This window comes from Micropterus dolomieu, linkage group LG11 (assembly GCF_021292245.1).
Source record: "Micropterus dolomieu isolate WLL.071019.BEF.003 ecotype Adirondacks linkage group LG11, ASM2129224v1, whole genome shotgun sequence".
NCBI lineage: Eukaryota > Metazoa > Chordata > Actinopteri > Centrarchiformes > Centrarchidae > Micropterus > Micropterus dolomieu.
The window spans coordinates 7,393,048-7,420,054 of record NC_060160.1 but is presented as its reverse complement, the minus strand read 5'-3'; the positions used below and the strand labels follow the sequence as shown (position 1 = coordinate 7,420,054).

The window sequence follows — 27,007 nt, the reverse complement described above, 5'->3', positions numbered from 1 at the left end:
TTTAGTACCTACTGAAATCAGTCTAAATAATATTATTGCCAGTTCCTCTTATCAGGAACTAGAGTGTTTGTCACAGTTTCTCATTGAGCAAGACGTTGGTGTAGAGAATAAAACTGAGGCAGCGGAGGGAGCATCAGATGAACAGGAAAAGGTCCCAGCTACCAACAATAATCCAGGAGACAACATGCCAGATGTAAAACCAGATGCCGCTGAAAACAAAGAACATGATGGTTACATTTTTGTTACTGACAATAATGACACCGTTCCAGAAGATCACGAATCGACATCCTGCGATGGCCACAACACACATTCCCCAGATCCAGATGAAAATCAGTCAAATGTTGAATCCAAAAACAAAGCCGTTTCTACAGAGACGCAGTGTGAGGTGGTCTCATCCCTTGAGGCATTTGAAGGTGTAGATGCGAATGAAGACTCAACAGATGGTGAGAATAAAGTCACTCTTGAATCATGTGAGGAGGAGAACAAACCTCAAGACGAACCAGCTTTGATCAACGAAAGCACTTCCCGTGAAGATGAGCCATGTCATGAGACTGTGGTTGGTCCCTCAGTGCTGGAGGAGACCGATGACTCCCAGTTCATCAGAGTGGTGGATGCTGAGGTTTCTTGTTTACCAAATAACTCTCACGGCAGTAAAGAGGAAGACAAACATGTTTCAGACTCGGACTGTGAATATTTAACCGCTAAATTGAAGGATGAATGCTCACATGATTGTCTGGAGACTCTGGATGAAGATGCCAATTGTGAGGACAGGGTGTATTCTCTACTTAAAATACAGGCTTTGTATAACACTGCCACAGAGGAGAACATCCTCCTACACGAGAAGATTGCACTGCTTCAACAGAAGTCAGAAATACTAGAGACTCTTCTGGCTCATAACAGTGAAAAGATGAAAACTGGCCACCAGGTATTGGAGGAAAACTATAGCCTCAAAGTTAAAGTGCTATTTTTAATGGAGCATGTCAAAGAACTGGAGATAAAGGCCTTAGAGGTGACAGATCTTCAGATTAAATATGAAGACTGCATGTGTGAAAATGCCAAACTGAAGGACCACAACAGTGAACTTGAAAAGAGAGTTTGGAGCCTTGAAAGCAGGATGAATATTTTCCATGATTCCCAAGATGAGTGGGTTTCACTGGTGGATGAGATCGTCAGGATGAGAGACGAGAACATGAAGCTCTCAGAGTTAGTCAGTGAAATGGAGAGGCAGGAGGAGATTCTTTCAGCCGTGCACCCAGACGCTGGCCAATCGGAGAGCCTTACAGAGGAGTCTCTCCTGGATCTGACCAGTGAGCTGGAGGTTAAAGTTCAGGCTGTGACTGACCTGGAGGACTGCTGTGAGGAGTTTGAGAAGCAGAACACGGAACTTCGCAGAGCCATCACAGAGCTACAGGACAAGTCGCAGACGTTAAATGAAACAACACAGGCTCATAGGTAACGTGGAGAGAAACTAGGAACCCATCCCTCCATGTCTCCTGTGGCTTCTCATTTCCCATCCCTTTGGTGCTCCTCCTTTTCTTCCCAAGCACAACGTAGCGCTGTTTGTCCTGCCTGTGACTAGGTTCCTAAACCTGCTGTGCGATGCAACGGATCTTGAACACTTGTGCTCCTTTTGATCCTTGTAGATCACCAGTGGAAAAGAGGGGGGGGAAAAATAGTTCAATGATTCTTTTAGTTAATATGTAGCAGGTGTCTTTATTAGTGTTGTCATTTTTACATCATCCCACTGAATAATAACTGAGTATGGTTTTATTATAGCTTGTTAAAATCTAGATTGGAACATTTTTTCTAATGTAGTTTTGTCTGTCTATAGGTCTGAGGCCTGTCGTCTTGCTGAAGAAAACCTCATCCTCAGGCAAAAACTTACTACGTTGAAGGAAGAGGACTTGAAAGAGGCCCAGGAAGAGTTGATGTAAGAAACGTACAGTATTTCATTTTCAAATCACTACGTCTTTTGTTTTTGTCATGTATGATGACGTTTTCTTCGACTGTCTGATTTTAGACAAACCTTGGACAACTTAAAAAAGGGGAAGATTGCGGCTCAAACGGCAGAGGAGAATTTCAAGAAACAGGTACAGTAGTAAGTTATTAAAACAAGACTCTACAGCCATGTTAGCAGCTCTCTGAGGCTGTCCTTCGCACAGCAGTGCTTTGAGCTTAATGCCGACGTTTTAATGTTTACCATCTTAGTTTAGCGTGTTAGCATGCTAACATTTGCTAACACAAATTTCCTAATTATACTAATAAGAATGTCAGTTTGTTCGTAAACCAAAGCACTGGACAAATTTTAAATTTTGACCTGATGCTGGCACTAGATGAAAAGTCACAGGATCACCAGAGTTATCACAATTTATTGGGGACATGACAGATTTCATGACAGTGCGTCTAGTAGTTGTCAAGATATTTCTCTAAAAAAACAAAACTGTCAAACTAATGGTTGTGCTGGAGGAAAAATCAGCGGACCACCAAAGTCATTAGTGTTTGTCCTTTGGGGTATGAATATGTGTCCAAAATTTCATGGTGCTCTATCAGTTTTATTGATATTTCATTCTGGAGTCTGGACCAAAGTGGTGCACCAACTGACATGCTGCTAAGCATGGCTAACAAGTCTTTTTTTTAAATTTTTTTTTTTTTTTTTTATTATTATTTACACAATAATGAGGTAAGGAGATGTAATATCTTCTCCTCTGCAGATTTCAGAGCTGCATTTGCAGAACCAGCAACTGGAGGATGAGAATGGGATGCTGTCAAAGAAAAATGCCCAAAATATTGCTGATGTGGAGAATCTACGACAGCAGCTGTCTGAGCTGAGAAAGGAAAATGAGAGGAGGGAGGCGTTACCCGCTGAAGAGAAAAGCAAGGTAAACCGTGTTTCATGACAGACTGAAGTCCTTCATGGTGTCATGGTGGTCGTAGCGGGTGCTTAATTGGTGGCTATTTTTGTGTTAGCTGGCAGCTTGTGTGTCTTCTCTGGAGGCAGAGCTAAACAAAGCTCTGGAGGACACTGCACAGCTGGAGGAGAGGAATACCGAGCTGTCACAGCAGCTCTCTGGCCTCAGAGAGAAGGTGAGCATCAGGCTGTGGACACTTTAATAGATCTCACATTAACCCCATTAAAGCATGACACAGGCACAAAGTGATAAAGCATTAACACCACATACTATCACCATAAAATGACTCAGTCAGTCAAGGCGAAAACAAGTATCTGTTAAGCACAAATGAGAGTACATGAGAAATGTTATGTCCTGAAAGCAGATATGATCTTCTGAGATGTTTTGGTGTGATCTAGCTTAAGCAGTCAAGGTGTATATAAAGGATTCGTCAACTACAACTGTATTTGTTGTCTTCTGGTTGTCAGGCGGCCAAAGTCGACTCCATGGAGAGCCAGCTCAGCCACCTCGTAGAGGAGCGAAAGAGTGTGGATAAGGAGACTCTGGGCCTCCGCAACCAGCTAGCCAAAGCTGAAGAGAGGGTAAGAGTCAGCTGTAACCTACAGAATAATCTCTACGTAGATTATATTTTTTCTTTTCAACAGCTGCTGGGGAGAACAAATGGTGTTATGAGGTTGAATGGAAATATATCAAATTTTGGAATTAGTCAAATTTGCCATTGTTCTTTTCTGTCCTTTAGTTGAAATAGAACTAAATTAAAATATGTTAAACTATAACATTCATTGCTGTTTAGTAGGCTCAATTCAAAGTATTTTACAGGATAAATCATAGTAATTAAACTGACTTGTAACCTGATTAGTCCTGGAACAAGTTGGACTTAATGCATTCCTTTCTCCACACTAGGTCAAGACAATGGATGAAACTATCCAGGCTGCAAACCATCAAAGTGCTCGTCTTAAGTCAGACCTCCGTTTTTCGCAGCAAGAGAGGGATTCCATCAAACATGACGTTGCAGTGCTAAACAAACGACTGCAAAATGTCAATGATAAAGTAAGATCTTTAAAACTGTTTTTCACTTACAGACTAAAAAAAACACTTAAGTGCAACAAAAACCGGGGGGGTAAAGATTATTTGTCTTTTTTACAAATGATATTTAAAGATGTTCTGATGTACAGACAAGACAACAGCACAAGTTTTACTTTTTTCAGCTTAACTTTTGCATTTGTTCGTCACAGAATCATGTTCTGGAGATGGCCTTGCACTCGAGTGGTCTCCAGAATCAGAGCAAGAAGCTGTACAGAGGCGAAATGTCTCGGCTGATGGAGAAGGATCAGCAACTACTGAGGCAGGAAAACGAGAGGCTTCAGGCAGAAGTGCGCAGCATCAAAGGAGACCTTGTGCAGTCCAGAGAGAAGGTGAGCTGAGGACTACAGCAAACTGTAATGAACTTTAAAAACCAACAGTCATTAGTTTTCCATTTTCCCTCTCTGTCACGTAGCTATAAGCCCTTTATTTTATGTCTGCAGGTCCGTCAGCTTGATGCTACCATCATGTCCCTGAAGCAGCACAAACAACAGAGTCAGTCCTCCCTGGTGAAGGCCCTAGAGCAGGAGAACGCCTCTCTGAAGCAGGAACTTGAGGCACAAAAGGAGCTCAACAAAGTATAAACCGCATAAATATACCCAGATAACCTTTTGATGCTTTGATTTTTTTTCTAAACATGCTGATTATGCGGTGATTGCTTAAATGCTTATTATATGTCCTTTTTGTGTTTTCAGGGCCACGAAGCAGGACAGGGACTCTCAGAACTAGAGAACCTTAAACAAGAAAATGAGGCGCTCAGGACCCAAATGGCTCGACTGTCTACACAGCTGCTAGAGGTAGATCATGGAACCAACATTTCTCCTCTTATTTTTGTATTTTTACGATAAACCATATTGATTTGCACTTTGGTTATTTAAATCGGGTATTTCCTTCTTGCTTATGTTCAGTGTTTTTGGCTGCAACCTATCCAAAGAAGGTTGTCTTCAACCTATCCAAAGAAGGTTAAAGTCAAGGGCAGCTGGACTTGGTTGAAGATATTAGAAGATGTTTCGTCCCTCATCCGAGAGACTTCTTCAGTTCTGACTGACTAGTAGGAAAATTAAGCTATTTAACCTCAGTGGGGTCGTTTGCCAGGATCGTCCACACCGCTGGTTCGTTAGTGTTCCTGGCTGTTGTAACGACAGTTGTTATGGTCGTTGGAACCGAGGCCTAGCCTGAACGACAATCTTTGGCATCTTCACCTGAGGCCAAGCGGTTACGTTTAAGTTTCCTGGGAAGTGATGAAAGGACAGCATTGTAAGTGGTGGCATAGACCCCCTCCTATTAATTGACGGTAAGCAACCGTAAATGGCTTCCTTGACACCTCTTTCAAGCCATCCATCCTCTCGGTCTATGCAAACCTGGTGATCCTCAAACGAGTGTCCTTTATCCTTCAGATGTAAGTAAACTGCAGAGTCTTGACCTGAGGAGTTGGCCCTTCTGTGTTGAGCCATGCGTTTGTGTAGTGGTGCTTAGTTTCCCCAATATACAGGTCTGTGCATTCCTCACTGCATTGGATCGTATACACTAGATTGCTTTTCGTGTGTTTGTTGTCTTAGGGGTGTACCAGTATCTGTATTAGCGTGTTCTTGGGTTTAAAAAACACAGGGATGTTTGTTGAAAATCCTCCTGAGTTTCTCTGATACTCGAGACACGTATGGAATCACAATGTTGTTGCGTTTGACCTTCTTCTCCACATCCCCCGTAGTGTTGTTCTTCCTGGATCTTGTGGCTGTTTTTCACAAAGTTCCATTTAGGCCCGGATCAGACAGAACGCGTTTTATGCAGTGAAAGGCGCCGTTTTTTAATTGTATTCTATTGTCAGTGAGCGTTCTGCGCTCTGTTTATGCAGCCTGGACACCTCGCGTTTTGGCCGCCTGCTGTGCCTTGCGTTTTCGAAGGAGCGCTCTGAGCACAGAGTGGAGAAAAAAAAAAAATTAACTCTGGGCAGAAAAGTGCCAGACGTTATTCGCGTTTTTCCATTGTCCAATCGAATGAATGGAGAGACAGGCCGTCAGTTGTGCTGAAGTTTACAGTTGCTTGGGTTGTCCGGACACTGCAACAAACTTTCTGAGGGTCTCCTGTACCCACACAGATCTCCCTTTTCCTGTCTCCTGCGTGTTTATACACCTCTCACCCTCAAACATTGCCAGAGTAGGTCTTCTCCGTTTGTCTATTTTATTAAAGCAGATGTTTTTAGCAACAAAAGACACAGACGTGTGAGTTGTGATCAAGTTTCTGCTAATATGACAGTTATTAATTAGCAGCAAACAAAAGATTACAGATCGCTGGCGCTATAATCTTTGATTAGACTGACAGGACAGCTGATTCAGTGGTTACCTAGCAACATAAAAAAAATGCAGCGCGCTGCTCTTTTCTAAATTCAACCAAAAAAAAGCATTGCTGCGCGCCTCGCGTTTTCGAACTTGCAAAGTGCTTTCTGTCTGATCAGGGCCTTAGGGTATCCACAGGCTGTAAGTGCCCCCTTCAGGCTGTTCCTTCTCTATGGCTTGGGTAGAATTGAAAAGTAGGTATTGGTCTGTGTGTGGGGGTTTCCTCTACACTCCAATTTGCAGGCTACTGTCCTCTTCATTGTGTACAGCAAAGTCCAGGAGGGCCAAACTGTTGTTGTGGACATCTTCTCGTGTGAACTTGATGTTACTGTCCACAGAGTTTTGCTCCATTTTTCCCTTGACTTTAACCTTCTTTGGATAACTATGACCTGGATGACTGAGAACCTTCACAGACCTCTTGCCTTCAACCTACTTGTTTTTGCCAGGTTTCTCATGGAAGAATTAGTCAAGAGTACAGAATTAAAATATTGACTAAAACAACCTCATACTGTATATATTTCTTATTTTTCTACTTTGTCCAGACATATCAGGCTCACCTCGTTGGACTTCTGCCTCCATCACCTCACAGGATGCCCAGGGGACAGCATCGTGGCGAAGAGCCGGACAACATGCAGGTACAGTACAAACTGAACCTTTCCTGATAGTCTCTGGAAAATATATACATGCCTTTTTATTTAAAAAAAATAAATCACAAATCAAATAATCACATACAGGATAAACAATTAGGGGCTCCCGATCCTGTTCAAAATATGGCGTTTTCCATCACCAGGAACAGCTCAACTCGCCTTGACTCGGTTTGGCCGTGCTCCGTTTTCCATTGCATATAGTACCCAGAGATGGTGCCCCTCAATGTAGCTTGTCGTCATAGCAACACCACACACAGCTGCCGCGGCGTAATGTTCAATGCGATGCACACACCAGCGACCCACACAGCTTTCTTTATTTAAGTTAAAATGTTTCATTACTCAGAATGAAAAGACAGATAAGCGGTGTAAAAACCTTCCAGCTGTGTTTTCCTCAGCCGTTGTTGCTGCAGCAGTCTGTGTGACGGCGGGAGCAGAGGGCTCTTTGAGCGGGCGACTGGCCGGCCTCGGGAGCTCCTCACGCAGGCCGCTCCGGGCTCCCCCCGCAGCCACTTGCGGAGCTCCTTAACTCAAAACACAAAATATTCTAAATCTACGCAGTTGATTTCTCAGGAGGTGATACAAAAAAAAAAAAAGTACCTGGTAATAGGTACAACATTTCCGCAATGGAAAACCAAACAAAGTTGATCCGAGTTGAGCTGGTACTATTACATTTTTCCTGAGTCTGCTTTGAAATTCAACCTAGAGCAAAAAAGCTGAACAAGCAGTTTAGCACCTGAGTTTGATATTACATTCATCTCCTGCCATTTTACTTTCTCATTTGTCACATTATCTGCCATCTTTTGTCGCAATTATCATAAACCCATCATTAATGGCACTAAAAAGGGAACTAAGAACTACATCTCATGTTGGAAATTTTTGGGATTTAATGGGAGTTAAATATAAATACACCCATTGTATTTCTTTCCCAGTCACTTTGGTGTAGAAAGTGTGCCCACTCGAGTAGATCACTCAATTCAGGTGCTGAAAATGTATTTAACTTTGTATTTATTTGCTTTGTGTATGGAAATTTTCAAAGCAATAGAAGAAGAAGATATACTTTATTAATCCCCCAAAGGGAAATTCAGTGTTTACATACATCACTAATTGTTCTGCATCAAAATGAATGTAACAACAATACATTGTTTTTAAAAGTGTATAATTTCTCAATACCTGAGCTGAGTGTCATTTAGTCGTGATAATCCTCATTTATTTTTATTTCCCATCACGCTTTTGTTTGAAGGCTGGGTTTTGCAGCTGTCCTTGTTTTGGTGCTTGTCACAGATCATCACCTGTCTGTCCTCATCTCCTTATGTCATGTGTGTAGTGTTTACTTTCTGGGCTTGATATTTAGCCTGTGGTGCCTGTGTGTTTTTTGAAGTCACTGTCTTTATTTAAGTTTCTGTCTTGGGACTGAAGTAGTTGCAGTGGTGTGATCATCTGGGTGTGGTCCTGGTGGCTGTTTTTCCATTTGTCACCTTGCACAAACCTCCGTCTCTCCCCAACGTGATAGATGTAGTTTATCTGTAAACAGCGTCATCCCACTGTTAGTGCATTTTAATAGCATCTGACCTTTTTGTTGTGTCATTTTTATCATGACACAGCATGACAATTACTAGTTATCACTAGGGTACCATGAATGTCCTTGAAGGAAACAAGGATCCCATTTAATATGATTGTGTGCACTATACATTTGTTTCATGTCAACTTGGAATGAATGAAAGAGTAGTTATATTTACGTACACATGCATAGTACCCCCAGGAGATGTTAGAATAAATATAGAAACATAACCCAAACAAAATAATACACATTTTTGCACATTTTAATTCAATATTAAATAAATGAAATGTTATTAAATTAATAAATGCAGACAAAATGTTTATATAACTGTTTAGTAATACTTTTTTTCAAAGTCAGCTTATTATGTGATGGGCTGTCCACTTATTCAGACTAATTAGCAACAGCTAATCACATAACTAGCTCTTTGTATAGTGTCACAATGCCACTTTTCATCACAGTCACTGGGGGGAAATTGTGTTTTTAAAATAACAGGATTTGGAAAAGGGATTTTTAAATAAAAAATAAATGGTCTGCAATTTACTTAAACTTTTTAGAAGCAATGGAGCTGAGTTTTACACTTATTAAATTATTTCACAATTTTATGGTTATATTGTATAATTTGTCTGTTTGTTCACTTGATTATTTATTTTGTATTTATTTATGTAATATTGAACACACAACGGCCTTAAAAACCTGTGTGAATGCCTGTTGCCCTGACCAGGCCTGTGTAGGTTTTTTTTTTAGGAGTAGAGGAGAGGCTAGAGCTGTGGTGAAGTGTTCCTGCCTTTTCTCTCCAGGCGGCGATGCCGGAGCAGCGGGCAGCTCACGCAGACAGCTACCGGCGGATCGGTGGATTGTAACACCAGCGTCTATCCCTGCTCTTCACTTTAGCCTCCTTTTTCCTCCAAGACAGCACTTCTCAGTCCTGCTCTTCCTCTGCTATGTCTGGACTGTGGCACACGATGCCGTCCTTTCTGCATCCTTACAGGAGATTGTGAACAAATGTGGTGCCTGATTTGAAAAGGCATGAATGTGTAATTGTATTTCCCTGCTGCTAGGTGGCAAGAAAACACAGAAAAGACTCCTGAGATTTTTCCCAATGGGATTTTGATTAAATAATGGCATTACCACTGAAAATGTAACATTTGTCAGACATTCCATATCAAATTTAACATCTACAAAGATGTGACTTTTGTGACTTTTTGTAGTTTAAATACAGGGAATCTTTTTAAAGCAGGGTGCATTTTCTAGTAATGTTCTGTTATGCACTTGAACCATTTATCATTGTCTGAGACAGGGTGTATATACATCCTCAGAGGCTAAATCTTGTGTGACAGCTTGCCTTATGATCATCGAGGAGTGTTGAGGCGAGGTTAGTGCCTACCAGCCTTCTGAGCCTTTTCAATCAAGCAAATTCAACCTGTAATTGTCAGGCGATGTTACAGTCTGTCCAGTGAGGGTTTATCGAGATATAAAGTGAAAGTTTCACTGTTTGTCTTTTGTTGTTTATGCCTGTATTTCTTATCTGACACTACACATAGCTGAATGTTTCTTCAAGCTGCGTGTTTATGTTGTGTTTGTGTTCTGGGACTGTGTTTTGCAGTTTCTGCTGCTGCTGCACAACCAAAGTGAATCACATCTTTCTGGGTTATTTTTCCTAAACAAGAACTGTTCACACACGTCACACAATTGTTAACTTGAATGTTTACCTGGTATTTATTACTGGAAAATCCATGCAAACCAAATTATTTGTCCCCGGTAGTGTGTAATTAATCTATTAATGTTGTATTTGTGTTTTGGTTTTTGAGTAACTTAATGAGTCTCTTTTTTTTCTTTTTTTTCTTTTTTTTTTTTTTTCCTATGTATAGAGTCAAATGTATTTTATGTTTTATTTATTTTGATAGAATCATGGGTTTATTTTATTTATTCATTAAATTATTTTTTTTTTGTAGAGGTATATGGAATACATGGCATCATTTTTATACCTATTTATATATTTATTTTTTTTTAGTGCATTGTCCTCTCTTTTTAGAAATATACCAAATCATTTTATGCTGAAATCAACATAAAATAAAGCATCTAGGTCATTAGAATGTGGTCTGTATGTTGTTTCATTTTTCTCAACTCAAAGGGAAGAAAATAAAAATTTCATTACCATTTAATTGCATTAGCAGCGGTTTGTTGATATCGCTTACTGTCTTCTTACCAGGATGAAAGGGAGAGGAAGATGAAGAATATGGAGGAGCGTATGAGGGAAATTGAACTGTCGCTGCATAACGTCAAACTGCTGCTCAAAGAGAAGGTTGCTCAGCTGAAAGACCAGGTCAGTTTAAAAATCTCACACTCATCAGAAGAAAGTCAATGTTGTCTCCTAAGGGAAAAACGTTGTCGTCAAAAACAAATCATAAATAACTGTCTTTAGAAGCGGGCAGAAAAACAGTATTCTGTTTGTTTCTCTCAGACATTGTTACAGTACTGGATTTTTGTTTTTTTCCTGCTTCAATGTTTGAGTGTTATATAAAATCAGAATATGGGCTAATTTTAAAACAAAACCACTTAAACTGTTAGTGAATTCCTGCACACTGTCATCAGAGTTGATAAAAGACACAACACTTCTGCCATTGACCTTGTCAGGCATGTAGTTCAGTGTTAATTCACTCATCTTTAAACTAAAGCCACAGGTTGCAACAACCAATCAAAAAGGGAAACCAAATCCTAAAACACTCAAGCCAAATCTCCCAAGATAACTTCCACATCAACAACTGATAAATCATCCTCATGACAAAAATACAATTGTCAAAATATCAAACCTAGAGAAATTATCATAATATTTAAACAGCAGAACCTGATCTAAAAGAAGACAACCTCGTAAAGGATGTCTTTTTGGGGGGGGGTTTAAAAGAGGAAAATGGCAACCAAATTAAAGATGGAGAAGAGATCATAGCATCACATGAATAAGAAATGTATCAGTAAGGTCCTTGTGAGAAAGGGTTTGTAAAGTGTAGATCTGGGCCTGTATTTATCAAGCTTCTCAGAATTGGTCATAAGAACACTAAGAATTGACTTAAGAGTAAAAACAACTCTTGGCTCAAAGCTGTGCTTAAAAGGTAGTTACCAAGCATCATAGTCCTAATTTGAGTGAAGTGTAGGACTAAATCTTAAGTGTCAGTGTTAGTGCTGATTTACGACACAAACAGGATGACGATGTAGGCAAGGACCAGTCACTTAATGGATTTCCTCTAAGAATATTCTCAAAAAAATTCCTAAGAGGAGTTTACATTCGTACGACATTTGACAGTTTTTAAGAGAATACTTTATGAACATAGGCTGCTACGTACACATTGAAAATGAAAGATAAAAAAGTTGATCTTTATGAGTGGTATCAATTGCACCGACTACTCGGGGGGGGTTGTTGGGAAGTCGATGAAACGCGTGACTGTGTGTGGAGCTGTAAGTGCCATATTTGTTTCCATGACAATTTGGCTTATTGATGGTTATGCTGGGCCAAAATCATCATAATTGCTGCATTTTTCCTTTAGCAAATAAACAAAGCGTCATCACAACCTTCAACTCGCTGACAAAGATTATGCCTGCGCTGTCCAACCCTGTTAAGTGCATGTTGTCAAATAATCCTAAAACATTCTTACACTCCTGAAAGATCTGCGCATGTCTGTCTCCACATTGCCATCACAACCTCCTACTGCAGCTCCTAACCACTTAACTGGTAGAGTAAGAGTGATTCTTGGCTTTAAGAAATTTGATAACTTGCTTTTATACTCAAGTTTGAAAGTAGGAGTAAATTTCATGAATTATCAGCCCTTAAGACCAAAATGGCACTTTGAGAAGCTTGATAAATACCAGCCCTGATGAGTTTCCCTTCTTTTGAGAAGTACAGCAAGGTTGCATTTTCATATGCAAATTTTATTTATTGGCATGAATGTTAAAGTTGCATTATTGCCAAAGCTAAATTAAAGCCCTGCAATGGACATGTGACCTGTTCGCCTTTCGCCCGATGTCAGCTGAGATTGGCTTCAGCCCCACTCGACCCTGTACAACGGATAAGCGGTTGACGATGACTGGGTAAAAGTTAAATGAAATATTATTGAATAATTACATTTTACATAAGAAAATAAAACAGATTATCACAAAATAACAAATGCACTTTACGCAGTACAACCTAATATTATATATTATTATTGAATCTGTATTTTCTCTGTGGTTGTACCAAGCTTATACAAATAGTCCAGCCAAGAGAGCTATTTTGTTCCCTTCTCCTAATATGTAGGAAGGTTTACCTCTCCTTCTCTTTCCTCCAGGAGGGAAATAACTCTCAACGACTGAAATGAGGTCTACTCTCCAAATCATACTTTGATGCTCACTAATGCAAAAAATATAACTCTTAACATAAACAGTTTGATAAGCATGTACCTTAATCGGGGTTATTAAAGTATTGTGACCAAGATACTGTATGTACAGAGTGAGTGACACTGTTTCTAAAAAAACGCAGAGATGTCATTGGCTTCTCTTTGCTGCAATTTCTTAGTTACATATCAGCTGACGTACAGTATGTGTCACTACAAGATAATAGCCTACTAGCTGACAATATTGGCCTGCCAGTTTTTCATTTGGGCTCTAGTACCCTACTTCAAATTAGATTAATTATGGAATTATCAAGGCCTTTATCATCCACTTTCTCTGACTTTTCTAGGTGCACAAGAATGGTAAAGCAGATGTGTTGATCAAAGACCTGTGTGTGGAGAATGCTCAGCTGCTGGAAGCTCTGGAGATAACTGAGCAGCGGCAGAAAATCGCAGAGAAGAAGAACTACCTACTAGAGGAGAAGATCTCCAGCCTTAACAAGATAGTGCGTGACCTGAACCCCTCACCCCTTCCCTCGCTGCCATACCATTATAAATGCTCATAATGTATCACATAACAACCAAGGTCAACCATAAACTACAGTTTTTTTTACAGAAGTATTTTACTTGTCTTGTTGAAATATTTTCAACACGTGCACAAAAAAGGCCTTTTTCCATTGCATGTCCACTGACATGTTTTTATCTTGTTTAAGCCTAATTTTACTGTTAAATATGCAGTATTTTCATTTGTTAATTTTTTTGATATGTGCAGTAATAATCTTGTGTTGTATTGGACCTAATGAAGAACCAAAAGTAAGGTCAGACTGTGAAAGAAAATGCGCTATTTTACAGTAATTTATATATTTTTTAAAATGTCAAAGCAATAGTTGTTGCTATTGAATGAATTAGTAAATATTTAACCATGACACTATATTTCTCTTCCAAAAGAGAAAAGCAATACTGAAGTGCACTTTTTATATAAGTGTTATTTTGTCTGTTGTCAAACAGATTAATTGTGTTCATCTGTATGTTATTTCCTTCTCAAGCCTTTAAACAAACATGTCAGTAGTAAAATCATGTAAACAGAAAAGTCATAATCTGGTGAACTTTTCATGCAACACTGCTTGAAGTTACATTCACTTTAAATTAATGTCAACAGGCAATGCTTGCTATTTAAATACATCTGGTTAAAATCCTATAAACTGTTGCAATATGTAAAGTTTTTTATAATGTAAAACTGCCATTATGTTTTTAAATGAAGGACCTTTTGTAATTGCTGCAGCATAAGCACTAAAGTTGAAAACAGGGTAAAGTTTTAATAAAGGTATAAATAAAATACATGGATTGTTTTGATTTCTTACTGGATTAATTTGTCTCATCTTGTTGGTTTGTAGAGGATGTAATCATGGCTCTGCAGGTTAATGAGTTTATACATTGTAATGGACTAAGTATATTATACACAAGTACTATACTTGAGTGCAATTTGAAGGTACTTGCACTATTTTATCTCACTTATCCAGCAGTTCTAGCTAATTACAGACCATTTTACAAATACTGCATACAGCATTAACATTTTTTGCTACTTTAAGTGCAAAGGTTGGATCTCCTGTCAAAACACATGAACTCATTTGTCACTTCTTCTGTTAACTGTGTGTCATGTCGATGAATGGGCTGTGTAGTTCGGGTGTCAACATTGTTTGTGTATCCGCTTGCAGAGGGTGCGTTACCAGATGGGCAGGGCTGTACAGTAACCATTCCCAGTGAGGACCCGCGGTGGGAGTGTAGCGCAGCTCAGACCGGACTGGACCACTGGAGGAGAAGACTCTTCCAGTAGCTAAAGTTAGCTGGCTAACTTGCTGCTAGCTGATCTAAAGCTTAAAATGTTTACTTTCCGCGCTTCGCATGTTGAACGGGACGGTCGCAGAGTCGAGGGATTGTATCATGACATAACAGCGACGTGTTGTTGATGTTTCCGAGCTTTGAGTTATGCTCTCACGAAAGAAAAGTAAAAACGAAGCGTCGAAACCAGCCGAGGTACACGGGAAATATGTGAAGAAGGAAACGTCGCCGCTCCTGAGAAGTAAGCGCAACAAGTTAGCCAGCTAGCTGAAGTTAGCATATGTTAGCCTGCTAGCGTAAGTCCACTTTATTGGCAGAAAGATGCAAGCTAACAAGAGCAGACGGGTTAAAGTAAACGTGTGGAAACATAACTATATATTGTTGTGGCTCATAAGCTTGTAACAAACTATTTAATCGTGTCATTGTACACCGTAACAGTTGCTAACCTGTTAGTTTCTGTGCTAGCTAGCTAAAAGTTCATCATCTTGCTAACTTAGGTTCTTGTCAGCTGCAGGGCTGAAGGAAAGTTGAGAGTAACGGTAACTACTCAGATTTGTAGCAAGTATACAAAACCACACAATGAAATAAGTATTTTAATTACCTTTTATTTGTAGCTATATTTAGTGGAATGGTTTACTGAAAAGTCAGATTTGTTGATAGTTCGCTTTCATTTGTCCATTGGTGGAAATTTAATGTGTTGTCATCTGTTTTATGACTTCTTAAATAACGTTAGACTGTTAGTAAGAGAAAATGTCTCGTCTCCTTGTCTGTGCCTTTTGACTGGCATGTAATTTGCGTTTTAATGTTAGTGGTTTACTGAATACTATTACTTAGTACCTATTAGCGGTGGTGGAAGAAATATAACCATACTAAAAGTAGCAATACTACCCTGTAAAATACATTTGCAAGTAAAGGTCCTGCATTTATTATTACATAGGTGACTAAAGTATGAAAGTATTATCAGAAAAATGAAATTATCAAATAAAAGTACCCATTATGAGGACAGAATTGCCATTGTCAGTGTAATAATATATTATGTTATTATTAGTGATCCATTAAAGTGAAAGTAGAATTTTTGAATTCTCGTTGAATCGAGAATTATGACTGTACCTAAGGTTCAATGAAATCCAGATGACTGATAAATATTACCATCTCTGGTGGTTGGGAAGAATGAAATAGAAACTCAAGTAAAATACAAGTACCTCCAAACTGTAGAGTAAGTGTACTTCCTCCACTGCCCAATGGTACTACCACAGTGTTTTGTTGACTGATTTTGACAGTTGTACTTGCCGTGTTTACCTGCTTGCAGATCTAATGCCCTCGTTCATCCGTCATGGACCAACTATTCCTAGACGCGCAGAGGTCCCTCTGCCAGACATGGGGCCCTCTGCCTACCCTGTGGCACCCAGCCGGGAGCCTGTGGTGTCCCGCAACAAGAGTTTTCTCCGTACCCCTGTGCAGAGACCTCCTCATGAGGTGGCCCGCAGAGAGAGCCACCGCATGTCAGCACCTCCATACCTGCCTCGCAGCCTGGGAGACCTGCCCCACGAGTACGGTGGCTCCTCACAGTCCTTCCTCACAGACGTGAGTCCTATGTCTGAGAATGGAGACGCTGCCCGGTATTATTACCCCTCTGAACCTTATTATGACAACCAGCAGCACCATCAGCAGCACCAGCCCAGGAGGGTCCCAGAACGCTTTCCTGAGGACTATAGATACTATGAGCACAATGAACACAACTTCCAAAGACTTCCACGACAACACACTCCACCAGCTCCAAGCAGACCCCCTTCAGGTAAACATGAACTGTGTTTTGCAACTCACTTTTTACAGTATTTGTTTAGATGTTTCTTCTCTAGAGGAAGGTAAACAAAGCGCAGTGATAAGAAATTGTAAGAAAGAAAGAGTTCCAAATGTGACAAAGATTAGAAATTGCATTCTTCAACGGCACACATGCTTTTGGAAAGTACATGGCAGGCAGTCATAGTTTCTGTAGGAACAAAAACTGGTCTTTTTTATGGCTTTTTGTCTGCAAAGTCAGAGGTATGATTGTGGAACAGTCGTCCTTGAGGATGAGTGAAATCACACCAGCAAATCTATAACTTTTAAGATTAGTCTTTTAGAAGTTTGAGAAAACATTGCTAACTTGGGCTCCCAAGAAAATGTTGCCGTCGAAGCAAAGTGGCTGTACTCACGCATGATTGCTATTTTGAAAAGGCAAGTATTATAAATGGGTTTTGGACCATACGTAGGCCATTCTGAAAGGAATGTAAAACCTGGGTTGTCACTGAACAGCTCAACAGAGCAATTTTACTGAGGAATTCAATATTTTTATCTTCCTGCTCCACATTGTAAACGTTGAAGTGTGTAATTTCCATGAGATTAAATGTTTAGGGGGTCGCAGGAATTTTTCAACCCTCTCCAACAATAGAAAACCTTTTATTTTGTGGCTGACTTGTCAAAGTCATGTATATGGTTTGGTGTTATGTCAGGCCCGCCTATTACATATCATGGAGCCTTGTTTGTAGTGAAGTTAAACAAGCATTAGGGGCTCTGCATTTTTCACCTCTCTTTGCTGAATCTTTCTGCTCTCAAACTAGCAATTTGCAGACCGCCCCCCCAATCAAATGTCTCAGCCTCAGACTGCTCACAACTATGAATCATCTATGTAGGTACTGGTCTCTGTATAGTGACATTGCACACGCAAGGTAAATGCACTGGGTGGTAAGAAGAGATGTTTTGGAGTAGTCATCTACCTGCAATCAGCTGACAGACTCACAGCATTGTAAGCATTTCATTTTCACAATAAACGGTATAAAGGAATTAAGATGCAGTTGGAAATTTATGGCTTCTTAAGTTCATTTTACAATTGAAAAATCTGGAAAATTTATATGTGTTTATTTTGAAAAGAAATAGGTAAACATTGGCTAATCATTTAAACTGTATTATACAAACACAATTTGCAGCACAAACACTATGTAGTTTAACCATTTGTTGTTCTGTTTTGTTGATCACACATTAGCAGCTCATTTGCATTGTATCCCCATTTTCCTTTTACTGTGCTCATTACTTAAGTACCCCGGTTTCCTGAAACTGCAGGGGAAAGCATTTTTCCTGCAAAAAATGTCAGTCTAACATTTAGATTCAGGAAACATAAAATCCACAAAAGAAAATTGTACATTGATCTGTTTTTGGTGGTGGTGGTGGTGATTCATACTTTTGGTGATCACTGACTCTATTTTAATGAGGTTACTTATTTAATTTCTGTAGTACAACTACTGCATCACCAGTTGTAAATATAGTAGTTCACTCTTGACTATCCAGTGAAATTCTTGTGATGCATTGGGCTTTAGGTCTGCAGTGAGTATGGCTCTCTGCCATTTTTTTTCTGAGGAAAAGGGCAGAGATGATGATGATGATGAGGTGGTGGAGGAGGAGGAGTGCATTTCTGCGGAGAACTCGCACATTCCACCCCTTCACTCAGCAGCTGGCAAAGAGCTCCAGCTCTGTTGCTGTCACTCTTGTGCAGAATTTATCAGATTGTAGCCGCCATTTTGCAGAGATACTTCATTACCCACACATTCTCCAGTGTTTCCAACCTTTCCCGTGTCCCTCTAGGCTTGTTGGTTTTAAGTCTTGATAGTTCTCACTCAGTATAAGTCATCCACACAGCTGTTGTGCTCAACATTCCTCGCAAACAGTATTTGCCAATAAAAATACAGGATGTGTTGAGTGAACCCACTCTGCTGTCTGCTCTTAAACAGTGTTTGGGAGTTCAGTGGTTTGTTCGGTTCCGGTGAAAGCTCCTGTGTGTATGTCTGGCCAAGCAGAGATCTTCCTGTCCAAACGTAACAACACTCCAATTTCCTACCATTCACCAAATGGTGTCATTCAGAATTAGATGCTCCGTCACCAATGTTGCGGAGTCAAAGGGATTAAACGTCTGTCATGCTTAAAGAAGTGATTGCATTCCTCCCTTATTCCACTCTATGTTCAGTTGCCACAGAATGACCTTTTTTAAAAGCTGGACATCCCTCTCCTTTAAATGACATTTTCCCACACATGTTGTTGCCCAAAATGTTTTTTATTTCCCAGAGGCGCTGTTTGCTGACATCTCTCCCTCTAGGTTTCTAAAAAGAAGTGTTTGTTTTCCTCAGGCATAGGTCGAATACAGGCCAAGTCCCTTGGGAACCTCTCCAGTCTAACGGGAGAGGACCTCCCCCTTCCTGCCGGCTGGACCGTTGACTGGACCATCCGTGGCAGGAAGTACTACATTGACCACAACACTAACACTACACACTGGAGCCACCCTCTGGAGAGGGAAGGGCTCCCTCCAGGCTGGGAAAAGGTGGAGTCTGCCGAGTTTGGGGTCTACTATGTGGATCACATCAACAAGAGGGCACAGTATCGCCACCCTTGTGCTCCAAGGTATGACCTCAGTGTTAAAAGCGCAAGATTTTGTGTTCTTAAAGCTGCATTTTTTTCCCATCCACTTTTTTGTATGTCTTTTGATCCCATGCTACGAATTCCTGGAACAATGAACTCACTCAAACATTTCCAAGGTTTTATATGTTTTTTCCTCATAAACTGTTTGGCCTGGTTTATCAGCACAGTTTTTTGAGTTGTCCAAGTTGGTTTCTCAGAGATGAAAAAGGTGTAAATACTAAATAACCTGTCTGTTCCAGTGTGCCTCGCTATGATCAGCCGCCACCACTGCCACCCCCTGTGACCTATCAGCCACGTCCTGCAGAGAGGAACCAGCCGGTGCTTGTGCCAGCTAACCCGTACCACACAGCTGAGATCCCAGACTGGCTGCAGGTGTACGCCCGTGCCCCTCTCAAGTGAGTACTACTACGGCAGCAACTTATAGTTATTTTCATGATCGATTAGTCTGCAAATTATTTTCTTGATTAATCGCTCGGTCTATAAAATGGTGGAAAATGCCCATTCCATTGGGATGTCATCGAATTGCTTGTTTTGTCTGACCAACTGTCCAAAAACAAACGAAAAAAATCTGTTTACGTGCACAAAATAGGAAAACCAGCAAATCTTAACAAACTAGAAACTGGACCTATGAAATATTTGGCAAATAAAATTTACTTAATCGATCATCAGAATAATTGCAGATTCATTTTCTATTGATCGACTAAATGTTTTAGCTCTAAGTATTATGCATACAGTACATCATTGACATTTGACAACACTTAGCTGCAGATGACATAAATTGAATGAGATGTATCTAATTAACAAAGAATTCTAGACCTATTTTGTAAACAATTTTATTGTTGAAAACATCAAGATGCGGTCTTCTTCTCCTCCTATTTATTGGAATCTTTCTATCTTTTCCACCCAATACTGATAAGCATTATCGCCCTCCTGAAGTCAGTTGAAATGTGTTTTAGGCTTGTGGCATGTATTATCATCACAATACAGCTGGACCAATAATTATCCAATATTAGCTTATGGCAGACATATTGGTATTGGTTTTTGTCATCAGATCACTTAACAAGAAATTGCAGAGATGCCAAATTAGCTTTCAGGAAATTTAGAAACAGCATTACCATTAAGCCTCAAATATACTCGGGAGCGGACGCGGACAGCTGCAGACTACTTCTGTTTATAGACCTTTCTGCAGTCACCTTGACGGACACATTCCACACATGCGCAGCAGATTGGTTGGTCCCCTGGTAGCGCTAGTCGCCGTGCAGACCTTGTGCGGACAGGTCCGCGCAGTAACAAAAATCGGGAGGCACGTGGACATCCGCACAGACCGCGGAAAGTATAATCCTTGCCTTCCATTGTCTGTCCAGTGACATTGACAATCTAATTTTTAACAAAAAAATATTGTATGTATCACAGAGGGGAAAACTAATCTAAGGGATCCACATCAAGACTGTTTGTTAAAGTTTAAAATATTACTATAAGCAGATACATCTTTATCTTTTTATGCTCTCAAATATCAGGAGCAAATGTCAGTAATGGTCAGTTTATAGTTGGTAGAATGAGAAGTACAAATACTACGGGTCCCTGTATTATTTCGTCAAAACAGCGCCTTAGTCTACCAACACAAAGTACCTATTTAAAGTACTATAAATATCTTTCACATCAGGTATGACCACATCTTGAAGTGGGAGTTGTTCCAGCTGGCAGACTTGGACACGTATCAGGGCATGCTGAAGCTGCTCTTCATGAAGGAGCTGGAACACATCGTCAAATCGTATGAGGCATACCGGCAGGCGCTGCTGTCAGAGGTGGAGGCTCGCAAACAGCGGCAGCAGTGGTACGCCCAGCAGACCAACAAGAACTTCATAGGGAACATGTGATGTGTATGTGCAGCAGGGGCGTCTCGCTGCCACACCTCTCTGAGGTTTCCACAGTTTGGGAGCGGTCAGGGTTTCCTTTGAAGTCATGATTGACTCTTAATTGCCTCTTTACCAAACACATCTGTGCCTTCGCTTGATCCAAATATATCAGCCAGGAAGTCAAGACCCATTGGTGGGGCCCCCTCCTGCCCCCCCCGTGTGACACTCAATTTATGAATGACCATGTGACTGGGAAAACACTCCAATAAAGAAAAATAACTTATAATGTGCTACATCTGGGGAGACTGCTTGTGGTGCCATTTACAGCCACTGCCCTGAGAACTGAATTGCTGTATGGAATTATGTTTTTAAGACTGAGAAGAACAAAGTCTGGAAAAACCACAGATATTTGTTCAAAAATATCCACAGATTGTGCCTTTTTTAATAAATTGAAACAGCATTTTTCCAATGCTTATGTTTTGTATACTACAGCTGCTTCGTCATTTTTTCCTGCGGGAGAATATGACGGGCAGCTTTTTCTAACTTGTTTCAGTTTGAAATACTTCATGACAAATTTTTTCCTTTACTCTGTTACCCTCATAAATTGAAACCACACTCTTGCATTAAACAGAAAAGTGTGCATTTTTCTTTTTTTATGACCTATGCTTTATAAGACAATCCACCAAAACTCACAGATATTTAAGTTTTGATATGAAACACATTTTTATTTAAAGACCTTTGTTGGATGAAGCATCACATTTGATGCAGTGGTTTGAGCATCTCTTGGCTCTTGGCATTACTGTAAGTCAGGAATATTCTTATTCTGTGTGTGTGTGTGTGTGTGTGTGTGTGTGTATAATGAAACATGAATAAGCTACTGGAACTTTATAAAACAGTTCAGAAGACACATTAATTTGCCAAACAAGTGCAATTTAACTTCTTGTTTCATTCTTTTTGGATATTCCATGCCTTGGTATTGACTCATTTTTATGGACTTAATCGTCTCTTCTGTGGAAGAAGTGCAGGTTCTTGGAAGCGTATTCTATTGATAACTAATCAATCAGCCCTTAAGATACTCAGAAATGTTTTTATGCTGGAGATTCTGTCTAGTAGAGACTGGTGCCAACTTCCAATCAATGTAGTCACTATGGTGAAGAAACAAACAAATGACACTTAATGAAAACTATTTTCACAGTATAATTAAGAAAGTATTAAATGGGACCTGTGTATATCCAACATTTCTGAATGTCCTAGAAGGGTGTCCGATTAGGTAACAGTGGAACCTCTCTAAAGAACCTCTCTTCAGTGACTCCTTCACTATGCAAGGTCTCGATCACATCTTTTCAGAACAGTGTCATCACTTTGTACATATCTGATTTTGTGGATTGCAAATACCAAGACATAAGCAATAAAGTCTGCAGTGACGAAAAAGACACTATACAGTGGTTGCCTCTTGCTGTCCGTACACTTTCACATGGATCCTTAAACAGAGATAATTTTGAGATGCAAAATAATTAAAGCGTGTGTATATATATATATCGATGTATTTATAATAACAAATTGAAAAGGGGGTGCTTGTAGGACATGCACAGAATTATCCCCTGAATCTGCAGCTGAGGACTGTCATCCCCTGTTTGGGGTCCTGGAAGGTCCCCTAGAAAAGCTCAGGGAGGAAGCTGTGTGCTGCACAACCAGACATTAGTCTTTGTCTCTGAATGCTTTTCTGTTGTGAAACTGAAAAATATATATTGCATTTTACTGAGAGTAGTTTTTATTATCTAAACTACCCTCATTGTTATAAAGAGGGAAGTCAATATATTAGAAACTCCTCTGTGAAATACAATACAGTTCAACAGCAACACAAACTACAGCCATTGTATGATCATACAATGGAATCAACATGTCTCTAAAACGGTTTCAACAAAATCTGACCATTATAACCTTGATGAAGGGAGGATTTATTGCAGGACTACTGTATAAGACTGCATTCGTTTTAGATGCGTGTACCTAATAAACTGGCAATACAGTGTACATACTACAGATACTTCTGTATATCTCACCATATCAGGCTTAAAGCCCCCCTCCACTAAAAAATGTGTTTGCTTATTGTTGTTTTACTTTGACATTTGAGCTTCAGAGTGCAGAATGATGTTCGTGCAGAGTTTGACACAAGAAGACTGTTTTCACATTCATTTGCTGAAGGGGGGAAATGTTTCTCTCTTCTCACCTTAAATCTTGAGTTTAAGACATTTAGGTACAAGATGATTCTGTAACATTACAACTACTTTGGAAGCCAATCACAGTCCAGTATAATGTGAAAACCAGAAGCCTCCAGGTCACAAACACTGAGAATGGGACTTTTCAGTAAGGTAGAACAAATCCTGTCTCTGCTGCTGCAGTTAAACTTTTGAAAAGAAAAATATTTTCAAATTCATCATTCCTGGATTTTTCAATGAGGGAGACGGAGTAAATGTAATTTTAAGAATTTTCACCAGGTTCATTTCACTTTTATATATAAACCTATCGGGCACAAATTATTATTCAAACCAAATTATTTTTATGTCTTAGAACAAAACTGGAGGGAATTTTTAAAGACATTGCTCAAGTCTAGTTTCCATTAATTTGGTCCAACTTTATTATTTATTATTTCCTCGTGACTGAAAGTTTGCATTGCGTGTGCGGAAACTTAGCAGTGTTGACTTGGAAGAGGTTGATTCAGTTGGCCTTTCAGCACAAAGAGGCTCCCACGATATCCGGAGTTGATTAAAAATTTTCGATGGGGGCGGCTTTAGGAATGAGTTGTTAAATCCAAGAATAATGTTTTGACACATATTCCTGTTCTGTTCTTGACAAATAAAAGCTTCCAAATGTTACTTAATTTGGAGTGTAAACACAACACAATGTAAACAATACTTTTCTGACTTATGAATGGACACTTCAACACAGCCATGAAGAAATGGGATTTTAAAACCTCACGAATCTTAAACTTTAGACGATTCTTTGTGTGAAAGCCTCACTGATGTTGATTACACATTGTGGAAGACTCAAGAAACCACTCTGCTGCAGTGCCTTTAAATTTTCAACCCTTGAGGTCAAACCTCAGCATAAACTTGCTAAATGTGCATGACAGTGTTCCTGTGCTGTTGGTGGCCAGATATACATGGAGGGGAAAAAGCATTTCAACGCTGCAGCTGTAAGTGATGCAGACATTTCACAATGAGCTCTATGATTCTGGGTTATTCAGTGAGCTTAGAACAATAACCACAGTTATACAAAAGTACAGTAACAGTCTACTAAGCCAACGTACTCAAACACCAAAAAGTGCTGTCACCAATACAAGCCTTTTGTTTACAAATGCAAGCTGTTTTTCAAACACAAAAAAGTCAGGGGCCTGGCTTCTTTCACCATGCAACAGTTGTTTTTTTTCACAGATGATTCAACCTAAGTGTGTGAAGATAATGAAAGAGATGTGGAATGAGGATCCTTTTCCAAAGCAGGCCTGTCAGCCCCCGCCTAATAACATCTAGCTTTGATTCCTCAGTGGCCACAGAATAGCTACATTCCTCGGATTTGCTCGAACGTTCAGAGAGAAACACAACAATGGTTTCACCCACAACCTCTACATCACAATGGAAGGCAAACACGCTCTTTCCCCTCAACCTCAAAGACCAAACACGCATACAGAGGGTCGCTGCGACGCTGCGTAAATACAACACTGCGAGTCGACTACAGTGTGAGAGATAATGTCAGCTTTGTTGTGTAAACTTTGAACTGTGTACTCTTGTTTTTGTCCTTCCGCCCTGTGCTGATATTTGAAAGGAAATGTCAGCACAAAGCAACTCCCTGATCTAGACCTCTGTCAAAAGTAACACCAACCTCCAAAACAAAACTGTATACAACTCATAAATGTACCAATGAGCGTCAGCATGTAGCCAGGCTGCATTAGATGTGAAACCATTTTTACATGTTATGGCACAACACTACTTTGTCACAACAATTTAAACTATTTTTTTATAAAGTATACCTGGTTTAAGAGCTTAAAGATGACAAACATTAACCATTTACCATGCTGATGATGCTTGTAACGCTTCATTACTTAACATACAGTACATATTTTGGCTTTCAAACATCGCAGATCATAGATATTGTTTCTTATAAACAGCACTAAACTTCAAAGAACAGAACAATCGTCACGAATGGGGATTTCACAGATTTTGGCTATACTTTGAAAATCGCCGTCAGCAAATGGAAATGGAATGGAAAAACCCGTCTGATATGAAATCAACAGCTGACTGGAGGTTGGATATGCCGAGGTCTCCTCTGGCAGAGTGACTACAGTATCTGTACAGGTGTTATTTTTTCACACACAAAGAGTGAGAGACAATGATAAATGGCATCCATCGTTTGAAAGCAGGCACCCGCTGTCAAGATGCTCTGACGTTGCCTATACATGAACATTATACAGTCCGTTATTAGGGTTTAAATTAGTGGATGAACTGGTGGGCAGCACCAGCCAATACTGGAATAAAAGAGTGCCTGATGGGTGAGGATGTTCCTCCTCCCTCCTCCTGTCCATCACCAGAAAGTCCCTGCTGTCTAATCTGATCAGTCCCTCTTCTTTTCCTGCTCCTCGACAACCTCGTCCACCTGAGGCCCAGGGAAGGCGTGGTGGTACAGGTGCCTGTGATTGGCCGCTACATTATACAGCTTGTAGAGAGCCTGTGGAGCAGAGGTGAGAGAGGTGGTTACAGGCAGAGAACTGAACTTCTTAAGATGATCGCTGATCACAGTTGAGCAATTTTGGGGGCAATGTGCACGGGTAATGGTGATGAAAGTAGTCAACAAAGTGTCTAATAAAAGTACAAAACCCTCCAAATGTGAGAATCTAAGTGAATAATGAAACAAAGGTTAATATAATGTATTGCTCCATTTAGATGTTTTCATGATATCTAGTGTTGAACGCTAAAAAGTGGAAAAGAAAGACACTGTCTGTTAGAGAGCTCAAACTAAAATCTGAGATCACCTATCACCTTCTGCTGTCCAGGCCTTTCTGCTGAGGAACAACAGTGAACAGCAGGCTGAGTTTCAGCATCGCGGGGAGGTACGTGACCGTGTCATTATCAGTAAATCATCCATTTTCCTATTTTTGTGAAAGTCCCAAAATATTCTCTTACTATCACTGCCTTTGTAACTATTCCCACTCGTATTGCTTCACTTACCTCATTTGTGCTCCCCTGCAGAGCCATTAAAAAGAAAAAGAAAATATAGTGTGAGCACATACATGCATATATATAAATAAAGCATCTTCAATACCAGTTCATTATTGCTGTAACACTGATTTAAAGAAGATTGCTGCCCTCTAGTGGTTAAAAGAGACTGTATCACCTAGATGTGTGCTTGAGTGTACAGTATTTGTCTTTACTGTCCATATTGCACCCTAGTTGATTTTTTTGTTGATTAATTGATTAGTCAATTGAAAGGAATTGGAATTGAAAGGACCTAGCATCGGTTTTTATAATTGTGTAATTGATTAATTGAGAAAATAACCAGCAGAATATGTGCTGAAAATAGTTATTGACCATAATGTTGACATAACCAAACACTTTGATGGCTCCATGATTTAATTAAGTTTACAGTTTGTGATTCCTCTTCATCCATTGTGAGTAAATCAGCGTTCTTCCATCACTGGTAAACAGACAGGATTTGTTTCATTGTCATTTAATGCGTATCTTAAATCAATAGATAGTACTGAAAGGATTAGTCCATTCATCAAATTGCAAGCTATTGTGATTATCAATCATTTAAGTCATTAATCTCATTTCAGCTTCTCAAATGGAGAGATTTGCTGCTTTTCTTTGTTTAACATTGTTGTAAAGTGAACAACAAACAAGCCACCTTGAGAAGTCACAATCACTCTGGAAACTTGTGACAGACATTTGTTACTTTTTGTGACAATATATAGACTAATCTATTTTTTT

At 39.8% G+C, this 27,007-nt stretch overlaps 3 protein-coding genes across 7 annotated transcripts in view; 2 read left to right on the top strand and 1 right to left on the bottom strand.

Moving 5' to 3' along the window:
- The window catches only part of nin (ninein (GSK3B interacting protein)), a 30,149-nt gene extending 15,921 nt beyond the window's left edge, over positions 1–14,228 (top strand). The window contains exons 17-29 of one of the 3 annotated variants that reach the window (XM_046062266.1): positions 93–1,452; positions 1,832–1,930; positions 2,021–2,090; positions 2,712–2,879; positions 2,968–3,084; positions 3,377–3,490; positions 3,813–3,959; positions 4,145–4,324; positions 4,436–4,570; positions 4,688–4,789; positions 6,868–6,960; positions 10,740–10,853; positions 13,239–14,228. In XM_046062266.1, the coding sequence (XP_045918222.1) occupies positions 93–1,452; positions 1,832–1,930; positions 2,021–2,090; positions 2,712–2,879; positions 2,968–3,084; positions 3,377–3,490; positions 3,813–3,959; positions 4,145–4,324; positions 4,436–4,570; positions 4,688–4,789; positions 6,868–6,960; positions 10,740–10,853; positions 13,239–13,454 (2,915 nt within the window). In that variant the 3' untranslated portion in view covers positions 13,455–14,228. Of the gene's footprint in view, positions 1–92; positions 1,453–1,831; positions 1,931–2,020; positions 2,091–2,711; positions 2,880–2,967; positions 3,085–3,376; positions 3,491–3,812; positions 3,960–4,144; positions 4,325–4,435; positions 4,571–4,687; positions 4,790–6,867; positions 6,961–9,327; positions 10,608–10,739; positions 10,854–13,238 lie in introns of those variants that run through there. The other 2 variants (XM_046062264.1, XM_046062265.1) reach the window with 2 other exon arrangements.
- Positions 14,229–14,585: 357 nt separating this feature from the next.
- On the top strand, positions 14,586–22,464 carry sav1 (salvador family WW domain containing protein 1). The gene is made up of 5 exons (XM_046062330.1): positions 14,586–14,968; positions 16,037–16,522; positions 18,885–19,155; positions 19,413–19,568; positions 20,837–22,464. Exons 1-5 carry the CDS (start codon positions 14,875–14,877, stop codon positions 21,048–21,050), a joined length of 1,221 nt encoding a protein of 406 aa, XP_045918286.1. The 5' UTR covers positions 14,586–14,874; the 3' UTR covers positions 21,051–22,464.
- A 553-nt stretch (positions 22,465–23,017) lies between these two features.
- The window catches only part of atl1 (atlastin GTPase 1), a 15,060-nt gene continuing 11,070 nt past the window's right edge, over positions 23,018–27,007 (bottom strand). For all 3 annotated transcript variants that reach the window (XM_046062316.1, XM_046062317.1, XM_046062319.1), the window contains one exon: positions 23,018–25,748. In XM_046062316.1, coding sequence (XP_045918272.1) covers positions 25,635–25,748 — 114 coding nt within the window. In that variant the 3' untranslated portion in view covers positions 23,018–25,634. The remainder of the gene's footprint in view (positions 25,749–27,007) is intronic.